Genomic DNA, 15358 nt, shown 5'->3' on the forward strand with positions numbered 1-15358 from the left:
TTTATCCAGTCTATCATTGATGGGCATTTGGGTTGGTTCCAAGTCTTTGCTATGAAAAGCATCCCAAATTCATTAAAAGAAATGGGAGAAATATATAATTAGGGCAATTAAAATAATGCATTAAATGGCCCTCCTCCAAAACAACTGCTTCCTAAGTTAGACCTTTACATTTGGACATAAGTGCTCCACAATGAAAGCCTGTCAGATTTTTGTACAGAAACATCAGCTCAGTAACCTCTTAAGTATACAGCTGCTACTAGAAATGATCTTACTTTTGATTTTTTAAAAAACACCCCAAAATTACAACTGTATGTAAAGAAAACTTTCTGATATAACTTATTGCTGAGTTAAAATACAATGGCTATGGCACATATCTTTACAAAGGCTTTTCTATTAGCTTAATAAATAAAAAGAGAATTAGTTACCTATGTATATTTAGTCAACTTATTTCAAAAAGTAGATTTTCTTTATGTTTTGCCAAGGAGAATATAGCACAGAGAATTTCAAAGATAGAAGTAACCTTAAGAACCCATTTAGGTTATAGACTCTCACTGAACCTAACAACTCTCTGAATTTTGCAGTGCTATTACTCAGGTACCAAGGGCTTAAAGTAGAAAGAAGATTCAGTAGAATGTGAAGCATGACCCTGCCTCTATCTAAGACTCCTGGCTTTATAGCAGAATAGTTAAACTGCATTAAGATCCCCTAAGTCACAAATTTCATTAGATGATTCAAATAGTTTCAGTACCACATCTCTATATGTTGCTTTCTGATGAGTTTCAAGAATGAGTAAATAAATACTTTTGTTATATACCAGTTAAAGAAATATAGTTTGTATAATAAATAGTATATTTAGTGCAATAATCCCCAGTTTTACTGGAATTAAAGATCCTAATCTGACATGACTGGTTTTCAGAATATTCTATACTCTCCCCTCTCAGAGACCACACTACTATATAGCATATACTTACACTTTAAATTAAATAGAATTAAATTTTAATTTGTCTTTGAACCCTTTCATAATATCTTAAGTAAAACACAAAAGTGGGATTGGGGTCTGCTGCATTCACAGTTATTTCCTTCAAAAATCCATTTATCTGTCAGCATTAGATTCATTCATTCAATAATACTGACTATTACACAGGCTTCCATTTGCATCTATGCACCTCAAACATAACAGACAGAACTTCCTGGCATTTTAACATTGCTTTAATAATTACATTCCCAAATACAGAGGTAAACATGCTTCTTAGTCATCATTTACATTTATCAATATATCTATAGTTCAGTCCAAAAATAGCAGTTGCTTTACAGATAAATTGTTAATGCTTACTGAGAACTATGGCTCACCATTTATTCCATTATAAAAAAACATAATATTCTGACATATGAGTCTATTTTGGACATACAAAATAGAAGTCATCCTAGAAGCCACCTAATAAAATCCTTAAGGCAAATGAGTGTATTTCAAGGCCTGGTTACCTCAGAAGATCATCATTCTTTGAATACGTTCCTTGGCAATTGAGATCATCTCCTGTTACTGATTCTCAGTTTTATGCTTCAGGGAATTTATGATAGGTTGCTTTTTGTTGAGGGCCTCACTTTCTATAATATTCTACCTGCCCTGGTCTAAGGAAAATACCAGTTAGTGAACTACAAGGCCCTAAGACAAAAATCTTTTCTTCCACTAGTATATTATCACTATTTTTATGACTCTATCATTTTCATAGTTTTAAAAAATGTAATCTGAAGGTGCAACCTGAGGCTCTAAAGGAATGAGGATAGTAAATGGATAAATAAAATATGCTTGGTACCCATCTCTGATACCTCTGCAAAAGGAAGAGGAACTACAGTAATCGAACTTCAAGCAGAACACAAACTTCAATAATATAAAAATTATTGACCAACTTAAAGTCAATGTGTATAGGTAGCTGAATTGTGTGAATCAAAAGACAAAATCTAGGCCATCTCTATTCTATGGAAAATGATTCAAAACTTCATAAATGAAGACATTAGAGACAAAAAAATACAAAGCAATGTTGGCTAGAACACCAGTTACATAGGAAACACTTTCAGAGCATTCATCAACAATTTTTACTACTCATTATTAAAAATCAGTATCTAAGTTAACTAGATACTGTTTCCTTTTACTGAGTGGATGAGTGCTGGACATGATTTAAAAAACAAAACTTACACCTTATTTCTCAACTCTAGTCTCTCTAGTCTTCATTAGTCAGTATGTTAATTCAGAATCTTTAAAAAAAACTTAAGTTTAGCAGCTATTTTGCAATAATATATCCACATAATTTTTAACCATTATTATGGTTAATTTTCATCAAAAATTGTCTAACTGAAGTATAGGGCTTGGTTCCCACCTCTATTTATAAATTATTATTTCATGTATAGAAACAAGGCTTCAATAAGGACAATATGCTCCTGTTCATTAAAGTAGATGAATTATTAAATCATATTTTTCATGACTGTTAAATGATATCTCAATTTCTCTAAGAAAAGTCTTCAGTTAAATACAAAAAAACACAAATTGATAAAGTGATATGGTAGTATCAATACCCATTTATGAAAATAAGTGTCACATAAAATAAGATATCCCAAGCCAGCATTGATTATGTTTGCTTCTGTTGAAAATATTCATTTATATGTAGAGGATTTTTTTTTTTGAGACAATGTCTTGCTCTCTCACCCAGGCTGGAGTGCACTGGTGCAATCTCGGCTCCCTGCAGCCTCCGACTCCTGGGTTCAAGCAATTCTCCTGCCTCAGCCTCCCAAGTAGCTGGGATTACAGGCACCTGCCACCATGCCCAGCTAAGTTTTGTATTTTTTTAGTAGAGATGGTGTTTCACCATGTTGGCCAGGCTGGTCTCGAACTCACAGCCTCAAGTGATCCGCCCCCCACTCAGCCTCCCAAAGTGCTGGGATTACAGGCATGAGCTGCCACACACTGCCCTATATTTAGAGGATTTTAAATAGATGCAATGTACTTCTGTTGGTCACTGGTAAGGAAAATATCTTGTTTAAAAACTGCCAGTCTCACTTTCATCTCACAAATTCAGAAATGTCACATGCAAAATCATACTATCTACTCTCAATAAATGTCTTATTTAATATGACTAACCTGTAAGAACTACTGTTTTCCAAAGTCAGAACATAACAAAAGCCAGAACATAATCACTTCCTAGCTATTGTTCTTAGGCAAGCTTAACCTTTGTGTCATGTCTCAGTTTCCTCATATATAAAGTGAAGAGAATAAAGATATTAATATCATGAGTTGAAATGAATATATGCAAATCACTTAGTTCAGTATCCATAGTTAGTCCTCCATAAACTTAGGTTGTCTTTATTATAATATTATTATTGCTGTTATTATTATTATAACTGTGTTTTTATCCATCTTCACTAATCTTATCCATTTATGTGCCATATTAATATTAATATCTATTGTCATAAGAGTTTTGTGAAGATTAAATAAGATAATAAAGTAACTAGTAAGATAAACTGGTATGTAATAGAAAATCAATAATTGACCATGTTAAGTATTATTTGGGGGGAATTAAAATGTTAATACATGAAGGCATTAATGCTGACATAAATGTGTTTTGTAAGAGAATCTGTTAAAGTCATTGATAAAAAAATGTTAATCTAATATTTCATCAAATGAAAACATTGGGAGCTAGGCAAATAGCACCCTCTAACTCCACAAAATCCCTTCCCTCAAGCTTGATATCCATCCACATATCTACATATCTTTGGTATGGTTGTTCAACTATCTACAAATACAACTAATTTAGAAGAAAAATGTAAAAAAAAAATTTCAGACTTTTGATCATCATATATTTAGGATCAAAAGATGATATATTTTACCTAAACCCTGTTTTGGAATCCCAAGGACAATAGTTAAATAAGAGTTTATCACTCTTCAGTGCAGAGTTGAAGTATGTTTTGATCAGCGATGGTTGAAATGAAAAATAATGTTTTATACAACTGCTTTCAAGATTATAAAACTTATTAAATATCACAAAACTACCAATGATTTTTCATGATAGTCTAGTCTGTAAAATTAGTTAAAGCTAAGTTTGATAATTTGTACAAATTAGGATTATTCCTTGAGTTCTTCTATCATGAGCACAATCAATCCCTTTCACGAAATTTGCTTAAATATTCAATTTTTTTAACTTTTCAGTTCAGGGGGACATGTGCAGGTTTGTTACATAGGTAAACTTGTGTCATGGGAGTTTGTTGTGCAGATTATTGCATCACCCAGATATTAAGCCTATTACCCATTAGTTATTTTTCCTGATCCTCTCCCTCCTCTGACCCTCTACCCTCTGACAGGTCTCAGTTTTTAAAATGTTAGAAGTTCAGCCAGGCACGGTGGCTCAATGCCTGTAATCCTGGCACTTTGGGAGGCCGAGGTGGGCGGATCACCTGAGATCAGGAGTTCGAGACCAGCCTGGCCGACGTGGTGAAATCCCGTTTCTACAAAAATACAAAAATCAGCCAGGCATGATGATGGGTGCCTGTAATCCCAGCTACTCAGTAGGCTGAGGAGGGAGAATCACTTGAACCTGGGAGGCAGAGGTTGCAGAGAGCCAAGATCATACCATAGCAGTCCAGTCTGGGCAACAGAGTGAGACTCTGTCTCAAAAAAAAAAAAAAAAAATTGGTAGCAGTTCATTGCATTTTTGAAACAAACAGTAGAGGGCTGTTCCTTATCTAATTACATTCTACTTAAATTGTCATAGTATCTTCTACTGATATCACAAATGTACTATCCATTAAGATAAAACATTAATTCTGAGGTATTTTGTTTTTGGATTTTTGTTTTTATTTTGAGACAGAGTCTTGTTCTGTTGCCCATACTAGACAGAGCGCAGTGGTGTGATCATAGCTCACTGTAATCTCAAACACCCAGGCTTATGCAAACCATCTGTCTCAGCCTCCAGAGTAGCTAGGACTACAGGTGCATGCCACCATGCCCACCTGATTTTTCTTGTTTTTGTGGTGATGCAGTCTTGCTATACTGTCCAGACTGATCTCAAACATCTGGCCTCAAGCAATCCTCCCCTCTTGGTGTAACGAAGTACTGGGATTACAGGTGTGAGCCACCATACCTGGCCATCTGAGGTATTTTTAAATGAAAAACTAAAAAAATTCAAATTGCCATACCTCTAATCATATTACTGACTAAATAAAAGTTACAAACAAATCTATGATGAAGAAAGAGAGAACTTAAGAGGAAAACACATCTCTGTCCAGTGTTGATCTAGGAAAGTAAGACATTACATATGTAGTTCAAATGGAATGTTTTAAATGCTCTAATTAGTCTACCACTGTTTTTTAGTGAGAGTCACTCTCAATTGTCTCTGTACCATTCTCTGAGATAACTGGTGGTGGTGGCTGAATAAGGGTTAGTTTCCAGGTTGGAGGCTACTCATTATTCCCAGCATCTAAAGGTAAGAATAGAATATGAAAAGAAAGGAAGTGTTACAGTCACTGCTCTCCTCCTGCTCCTTCATGTTTCTCCATTCACATCCTGCTGCTTCTTGCATAATTATGAGATAACCATAAAAAGATAATTATATGTGTGACATTATTAGTATTAATAAGAGCACTGTACCCTTGTTACATCCAACCAAAACAAGAAGTAAGAAGGGCCCACAGTTTGAATGAGAACACTGAAGTTTACTCAAGGTTACATGACTAATAAGTGGTGAAGAGAACTACAAAACAATTTCTATCTCCAAGTCTAGCACTCTTTCTTCTACTTGTGCTGTTGTTATAATCTGAGTAAATTAGGCAGACTAAATTTACTATGAGTTGCCAAATATTAAAAATAAAACACTGGAGTTGACTGGAAGATGAAGGGTTTATCATTCGATTCCATTCCAGTGACAACTCAGAAACACAAACTACTAAAAACTCCCTGCAAACCTCTTTTTAAACATTGTTGATTTTTCTATGTAAATTGATTGTTGAAAAAAAATGTTATTCTAGTAGAAACTAAACTCTTTTAGAATTCAGCCTGGGCACAGTGGCTCATGCCTGTAATCTCAGCACTTTGGGAAGCTGAGGAGAGAGGATCACTTGAGGCCAGGACTTTCAAACAAGCCTGGGCAACAGAGCAAGACCCAAATCTCAAAAAAAAATTCTTAACTTAGCTAGCCATTGTGGTGCATGCCCGTAGTCCCAGCTACTTGGGAGGCAGAGGTGAGAGGATCACTTGAGCCCAGGAATTAGATGATTCAGTAAGCTATTACTGTGCCACTGCACTCCAGCATGGGAGACAGAGTAAGACCCTGTGTGTAAAAAAAAAAACGGGGGGCGGGGGGTATGTGTGTATATGTATACATATATATACACATGTATACACATACACCCATACTTTTTTATAATATACTATATTATATATATTGTATATATAATAATATGTAATAATAATCAATTCTAAGTAATTCACTAGATTATCCAATTTATATCAAAATACAGAGGTATCTGATTTCTTAAGTGACCTAGTTCTGTGGGTAATTAAACCTGAAGGTTTAGTCAAATAATAGATATTCACTGAGTCACCTTACTTCCATGGGGTTTACAATCTAAGGAAGCAATCTGGCTTTTAAAACAATAAGCATGAATCTGAGGAGTACTAAGAAGGAGAGATAAAGAACATATACTTTTGAAGCAAATTCCTGAAGAGAAAGAACAAGAATAAATGTAAATAAAAAGAAAAAAAATATTCTAAGAAAATCTTATGTGTTTGGAAGGGGGGAAATTATTTCTAGGCCTTATGTGAGTATTACATGTTTGTATATGTATATGTAACCTTTCAAATACTGTTTCTGCTACAGAGAGGTAGGGAAGCTGGGAGATACACAAAGATGGGGTACTAGGCCGTCTTGTTCTTTTTTTTTTTTTTTTTTTGAGATGGAGCCTTGCTGTGTTGCCCCGGCTGGAGGACAGTGGCACGATCTCGGCTCACAGCAAGCTCCGCCTCCCGGGTTCACGCCATTCTCCTGCCTCAACCTCCAGAGTAGTTGGGACTACAGGCGCCCGCCACCACGCCCGGCTAATTTTTTGTATTTTTAGTAGAGATGGGGTTTCACCATGTTGGCCAGGATAGTCTCGATCTTCTGACCTCGTGATCCGCCCACCTCGGCCTCCCAAAGTGCTGGGATTACAGGCGTGAGCCACCGCGCCCAGCCTGGGCTGTCTTGTTCTAAACTTTAAAATCTTCTGCTCTTATCTGGGAAAAAAAGAGAGGGATGCCTACCAGAGCTACAGCAGTAACGGAAACTTACAAGGATGGATGGTGACTCCAAATGAAATCACTGGATCAAGCAAAAATAACCCTAGGGATTTCAAGAGAGTGAAAGAAAAGAGTTACAGGTTTCACTCTTTGAAGAGATAAATTTTAAAAAGAATCATAATTTAAAATTGTAGTAGTCGATGGATAGTTTGAAGAATGTTAACCATACTTGGATTCTATTGTTTATACCACATAATCTACCTTTGTTTTTTTTTTTTTTGAGACGGAGTCTCGCTCTGTCACCCAGGCTGGAGTGCAATGGCCGGATCTCAGCTCACTGCAAGCTCCGCCTCCCGGGTTTACGCCATTCTCCTGCCTCAGCCTCCCGAGTAGCTGGGACTACAGGCGCCCACCACCACGCCCGGCTAGTTTTTTGTATTTTTTTTTTAGTAGAGACAGGGTTTCACCGTGTTAGCCAGGATGGTCTCGATCTCCTGACCTCGTGATCCGCCCGTCTCGGCCTCCCAAAGTGCTGGGATTACAGGCTTGAGCCAACGCGCCCGGCCTAATCTACCTTTTTTTAACTTAACATGAACTTTTTTTTTTTCCAAGACAAGGTCTCAATCTGTCACCCACCAATGATGTAATCTCAGCTCACTGCAACCTCCACCTCCCAGGCTCAGTTCTCCTGTCTCAGCCTCCCGAGCAGCTAGGACCATAGGCGCATGCCCCCACACCTGGCTAAATTTTGTATTTTTAGTAGAGATGGGGTTTCACTGTGTTGACCAGGCTGGTCTTTAACTCCTAAGCTCAGGTGATCCGCCTGCCTCGGCCTCTCAAAGTACTAGTATTACAGGCATTGAGCCACTGTGCCCGGCCTACATGAACATTTAACCTGTGTAATTAAACAGTCACCGAGAATATCATTTTTAATAACTGCATCCATCTAGAGATGTGCCATAATTAACCAATCCATTACTATTGTATATTTCCATTATTTTCATTTTTCCTATTATAAATAAGAGTGAAATGAATATACTTGCAGGTAAATCTTTGTGTACTCAAATATTTTATGAGTACTTGTATGCAATTTACTTTGATTAAAATTATTGCATCAAAAAATAAGATGTATAAATAGAGGGATCAACATAAAATAAAGCAAGCACAGCAAAATGTTAATGGTAGACTTTAGGTGGTTTAAGTATATAGATATTCACTGCAAAATTCTTTCAACTTTTCCATATGTTTCAAATTTATTGGGAAATGTTGGAAATGAAAAATGTTGAAAAAAATTACATTTTATGAGGCTAAATTCCTAGAATTGGACTAGATTATTCATAGTATGTGCACATCTTTAAACTTTGTGAAGTTAAAACATCAACCAGAAAGTGTCAGTTCCCTCACACTGTCAACACCACTTTTTAGTGCTTTTCAAATCTCTGCCAACTTGTTAGGCAAAAACTAGTAATTCATTTTTTAAATCATCATTTCTATGTTAATTTTTAAAACTTTTTTTAAGTTAATATATAATGAATTGAAAAGCTTCCTAATATGCTTGGCTTCAAATTTGATGTTGGTTATTGGAACCATGAAGCAGTAATCAAGATTCAAGCACCCATCTGGGGGCACTTAGCTTATTACCAAGCACAATACTCTCAAGAATAACTTGCAAACCAAATTATAAATAGGTGAAAGTTACTTGCAGGCCAGCATCATATACAGGCAAGGGGGCTGATGTCTGATTGGCAAATGGGCCTGATTTAACATGTTCTGGGAAACAGTTCTTCCTGCACAAAAAAAAAGTCACCTCTTTCATTTTCCCAGGATGCTCAGAATTCAAACACTAGTGATTTCTTCTTTTGTGTTGAAATAATTAGGTCCTCACCAATCCTCTTTGAAAAGTCAAGTATTCTATTTCAATATGAGTGCCATATAATTGTGGTGCTTCCATAGGATGGAATGGAATGGAGTCACTATAGAGAACTATGGAAATCTGCATGTACTGACATGGAAAGATATCCGTGATATACTTGTTCATTGAAAAAAAAAAACAAAAACAAGTATGTATATGTGTGTACATGATAGAAATATGTGAAAGGATACTTACTAAAATGTTACCAGTGGTAAACTACTGAAGGACATATGGGACATTTTAAAATCCTTTTTATATATTTCTCTATTATTTATTTTTATAATGGGCATATATAATTTTTACAAGAAATACAATAAGGTTGTTTGCATTTCAATAAAAAGAAAATTGAAAATATCTCAGAAAACCATTCATTCATTAGTACCATAATAAAATTTGGTTTAGCAAGATTTTCAAGTCAAGGTTAAAGTCTCCTAAGGAATAAGATCCAGATTCAACATATTTTCAAGGGAAAAGGGAATAAAGGCAGAGCAGGCAAAAAGGTCTCCAATCAAGTATTAAGCAGCCTGGGGCTAGGGCTATATTATCTTCAGGGAATTTTACTTGGAAAAAAAAAATAAATAGACAACAGAGGCATCTGTGGTATTCAGGTCCAAGAGAAACCAAAAGTATGACGGCTCACTACAATCTGGAGTCAGAGTGGATCTTCTATAACTTTACCACAATTCTTGCTTTCAGTATTACATAGGAAAATACCTCCTTCTCCTGCTACAACAGGCCCAGGATCCAATGGCAATTGGATATCTCTCCAATGGGAAGAAGTTTAAAGTTTTTAAAATATTTACTTAACAGAATTAAAGTATTTTATTTCAATATGAGTGCGATATAATTGTGGTGCTTCCATAGGATGGAATGCAATGGATTCATTAAAGCATACATTTTTAAATGTATACTTTATGGAGACTGAAAAGAAGAGCGTGACACACTAAACTACTCACCTCCATGGGAGGACATGTCTGTCCATGGGTAGATGCTCCTGGATGTGACATCACAGACCCACTCTTAATTTGAAAGTGTATTTTGCACATGTAGCCATCAGAACAGTCCTGTGTTTCACCACCAAAAAATATATAAGAAAAAGTCAATTATTTTAAGAATTCATCATTTTAACAACCACTTCCCATAAGTTCCAAACTGATCAGTGAAAAACTAAATGTACTAAATGAGATGAGACTATATGGATAAAGAGACTAGTCCAACACCCTGCACATAGTAAGTACTCAATAAATGCAAGTTTTATTCTCCTACCTTTCTTATTTATTAATGATGTTTCCCCCTCCTAGATTAAATCTTTCCCTTTTTTCCCTCACTAGTCCATAGCACCAAGATCACAGAACAAAAATTAAGCTTATAGAAATAGCTTGTCACATAATTAATATTGATTTTCATGGCCTACCCATAGAGAACAATTTCAGGACTTGCAATAGATCTCAAAGCTGCAAGACAGCTTCCATTTCAATTTCTTTCTCACGGCAAGATCTCTATGAAAATGTCCCAGAAAGGTAATTATGCATCTCAGCAACTGCCTGAGCACCTCCAGGAACTTGGGCTTGTTACTCCCTTACATAGCGGCCATTTCCATTTTAGTGCATTGTACATTAAGAAAGTTTTGTCCTGTATTTCACATCCTTTAACTTTAACTTACTTAGTTCTGCCCTCTGAAGTCTAATCCCTTTTCCACACAGCTGTTCTTCCAAGAGCTGAAGAAATGACCACCATATGCAAATACTCCTTACAAGATATGGCTTCTGAGCCCTTTACCAGTATTTGTCTCCTGCTTCTTGTACTTGCTCTTAAATACACTAATGAATGATGTTCATCTAATTGTGGCCAGTTCCATTTTTTTAAGGTAACACTTGTTTGAATTCAATAAAATCATGTGTAAGAATATAATACCTCCCCAAGCACAAACATACATGCCAATAAATATTAATTCCCCACCAAATTGTCACACCAACATTTACATTTTAATAGCATTAAAATAACAATAAGGACTAAGGGGTTAATCTTCCTATAAGAAGAGGGAAATTTGGATGCAGTGACACAAACAGGGAAGAAAGCCATGTGAAGATGAAGACTGGAGCCACCGCTCCAGTCTTCTAGCATCTAGGAGCTAAAGAATGCCAAGGATTGCCATCAGCCACTGGAAGCTAGAAGCAGTAAGGAATGGTCCTTCCCTAGAGCCTCTGGTGGGAGCAGGACCCTGCCAACATCTTGATTTCAGACTTCTTACCTCCAGAACTGTGAGAGAATAAATTTCTGTTACTTTAAGTCTGTGGTACCTTGTTACAACATACCTAGGAAACTAATACAGTAACTCTATTTTTTGAGACACTTGGCAGCACCTTAAGAATGCCTCCCAGTAAGTTGTGCTGACTAACTGCCAGCTCTCACTCATGGGGCTGCACTGGCTAGTTGTTGTCAGCACCAGTTTTGATTGGTTGGATCCAACTCATTCTGATTGGTTGATGCCTCTGTCACAGGTTGTTAAATATTTTTAATATCATTCCCGCCTGGAAAGTAGGCCATCAGATATCCAATACTGTCATTTTTAATTATTTCATTAAGGATATCCATTCTGTAGATGGAATTACTGTTTTAAATTCCAGCTCTACACTATCTCACCACAAAGCAGATCCTGTAATGGTCTTCCACCATTGAAATCTTTGTATTTAGAAAAATGTAAATTTAACATTGGCTTAAACTGAGAAAGATATATGTAGTGACTGTTGTCATTGCCACTTTCACATCAAACATCAATTCTTCCTTCTTTTGGAGCAGTACTAATTGCTCCTCTAAGGAACCATTTCCTGATTGAGAAGGGAATGGTTCCTTAGAGGAGCATTGGCTACTGTTCCACTAATTACAGCTCCAGGGATAGACACAGGTCTCCAATCTTGCCAATCGGTACTGCTGGCCCCAGAGACTCTGGAGGACAAATGATCTACAATCACAGCCGATGGGATGAAATTCGGGATTTGGTTTGGGGGGTTTGGGAAAGATGGCTGTTCTCTTTTCCACTAGGTTTGAGCCAGACAGACCACAAAAAAAGAAAAAGAAAAAAAAAAAAACTGGCAGGCATCATGTAATTCCTCCGCAACTCAGAGGAAAGCAAGACCATGAGATGCAGAGAAACCAGATTCTGACTACATTATTTATACCAACCATATCTGAAACTAGTTCTACCTCAGATTTTTCAATTACATGTCCCCAAAACGTCCCTTCTTTGCTTCACCCAATGGGTTGGGTTTTCTGTCACTTGCAACCAAAATAATTTTGCTATTTAGTAACATAAATTGTATTTAACAGCTTAAAAATAGAAGATTTCTATTGTATTGTCAATCTCACTGTGATAGATAATCAATAGTTGATTATATAAAAGATTTACCATATACAGTTATGCATCACTTAACAGCAGGAATACCTTCTGAGAAATATCATTGGGCTATTTTATCATTGTACAAACATCATAGACTGTGCTTACACAAACCCAAATGGTATGGCCTCCTACACAGGTAGGCTATATGACATAGTTGCTTGCTCCTAGGCTGCAAACCTGTACAGCATGTTACTGTATTAATTGCAGGCAATTGTAACAAAATGGTAAGTATTTCTGTATCTAAGCATATCTAAACAAAGAAAATGTACAGCAAAAATACAGTATTATAATCTTATGGGAACATTGTACATGTGCTCTGCCCTTGACCAAAATGTCACTATGCAGCATGACTATACAGTAAAACTATAATAGCACGTGTTTGTGAGAAAAATTACTCAAAGTCTGCAATTTCAAAATGATCTAGCCACAGAGATAAAAACCGAAACTCTCAGGATATTCAGAGAACACAGAGCTGCACTGTGTGTACTAAATATAATTCATTAAATGAGGGTAACTGCTCTATTTTTTATTTTTCTATACCTGAGCCCTGATCACACAACCTCCTCTTAAGAGAACATAAAATTTAGTAAAATTCTAATTAGAATGCAAAATACATCTCCTTTGACATTAAAAGAGGTGAGTCAAAAATTCTTGTGTACCTATGTTATAAAATCTAAATAAATTATCTGGTGTCTTTCCCAATGAGTTAAGATAAAGGATATGTCACTTTCAATATTGCTTATAATTTGAGGAATTTACTTACATTTTAGGTAATTTCTAAAACCATTTTTTATTATCGATAGGGAGGTACACTGGGTTTTTTGCTCTATATTTGGTAGTGGTGATTTTTTTTTCAGTATCAATCTTTTCAGTCAAGATTAGCCTTGAAAAATTAAATACAGAGTTTTTTGGATTTTGATTTCCCTTTAAACACTTCCACAGAACTAGGTCTTTCTCCTACTTTGTTTTAATTTAAGGCAGAAAAATATGTTTTGTTCTTCACTGTTGAAGGATGCTTTTTTAGAGACAAGGAAACTCAAAAGCATGAGGACCACCACTCTGTGTCAGCCCTGCAGTCATCTAGCCCAGTAAACGATGTTAACTCAAATTTCCCCTTGGCAATGAAGTTTTCCTGACCGTTTCACTTACTCCTCTCTAGTTTCCCTGCATTCTTTTTGTACTTATCATAGCTTACACTTGAACATTTAACTCTTCTTTAATTTTTTTAACATTTGTTAGTTTTATTTCTCCCACTAGATCATAAGCTCAGGGCCTAGGCCTCCATTCTCTAAAGGATGACAGGGTCTTTATAGGATCCAGATTCCATTCCACGTAAAAACCTGATCCAGATAGAGTCTGAAAACATCCTGGACAAGCATGAGAGGATTTAAGAACAAAGGGAACCTTCAAGTTTATCCAATTCAAGCCTCTCATTTTAGAGATAAGAGGGTGAAGAACTAAAGCACTTCTAAGAAACTTATCTTACACTAATTAGTTGGAGGCAGAGCAGGAAGTGGAAAGCGGATCTCTTGACCTGAGTATTCTTTCTAGTACACTAAGCAAATTCTGCAAGGAGCAGGACCATGGCTTATTGACTCTCGTGGACTGGTGTGGGCCAGTGCTTTGCACTTTAAATAACAAACTCAAGCCACTCAAGTGTGGTCTGGGGACCAGTCACAGCATGAGCTGTGAGCTTATTAAGACAGACATGCAGAATTTCAAGCCCCACCCCAGACCTCCTGATTCGGCATTTAAAACATAATCTCTAAAAAGAGCCTGCATTGCCAAGACAATCCTAAGCCAAAAGAACAAAGCTGGAGGCATCACGCTACCTAACTTCAAACTATACTACAAGGCTACAGTAACCAAAACAGCATGGTAATGGTACCAAAACAGAGATATAGACCAATGGAACAGAACAGAGTTCTCAGAAATAATATCACACATCTACAACCATCTGATCTTTGACAAACCTGACAAAAACAAGAAATGGAGAAAGAATTTCTTATTTAATAAACAGTGCTGGGAAAACTGGCTAGTCATAAGTAGAAAGCTGAAACTGGATCCCTTCCTTATACCTTACACAAAAATTAATTCAAGATGGATTAGAGACTTAAATGTCAGACCTAAAGCAATAAAAACCCTAGAAGAAAACCTAGGCAATACCATTCAGGCCATAGGCATGGGCAAGGACTTCATGTCTAAAACACCAAAAGCAATGGCAACAAAAGCCAAAATTGACAAATGGGATCTAATTAAACTAAAGAGCTTCTGCACAGCAAAAGAAACTACCATCAGAGTGAACAGGCAACCTACAGAATGGGAGAAAATGTTTGCAATCTACTCATCTGACAAAGGGCTAATATCTAGAACCTACAAAGAACTCAAATTTACAAGAAAAAAACAACCCCATCAAAAAGTGGGCAAAGGATATGAACAGACATTTTTCAAAAGAAGATATTTATGCAGCCAACAGACACATGAAAAAATGCTCATCATCACTAGCCATCAGAGAAATGCAAATCAAAACCACAATGAGATACCGTCTCACACCAGTTAGAATGGCGATCATTAAAAAGTCAGGAAACAACAGGTGCTGGAGAGGATGTGGAGAAATAGGAACACTGTTACACTGTTGGTGGGACTGTAAACTAGTTCAACCATTGTGGAAGACAGTGTGGCAATTCCTCAAGGATCTAGAACTAGAAATACCATTTGACCCAGCCATCCCATTACTGGGGATATACCCAAAGGATTATAAAGCATGCTGCTATAAAGACACATGCAC

The 15358-nt window shown here is 36.4% G+C and overlaps 1 protein-coding gene across 6 annotated transcripts in view; it reads right to left on the reverse strand.

Annotated features, from left to right (window-relative positions):
- The window catches only part of ATG10 (autophagy related 10), a 307360-nt gene that overhangs the window by 192638 nt on the left and 99364 nt on the right, over positions 1–15358 (reverse strand). For all 6 annotated transcript variants that reach the window (XM_050795733.1, XM_050795729.1, XM_050795732.1 and 3 more), the window contains one exon: positions 10130–10237. In XM_050795733.1, coding sequence (XP_050651690.1) covers positions 10130–10237 — 108 coding nt within the window. The remainder of the gene's footprint in view (positions 1–10129; positions 10238–15358) is intronic.

Source organism: Macaca thibetana, chromosome 6 (assembly GCF_024542745.1).
Source record: "Macaca thibetana thibetana isolate TM-01 chromosome 6, ASM2454274v1, whole genome shotgun sequence".
In the NCBI taxonomy this organism is placed as follows: Eukaryota; Metazoa; Chordata; class Mammalia; order Primates; family Cercopithecidae; genus Macaca; species Macaca thibetana.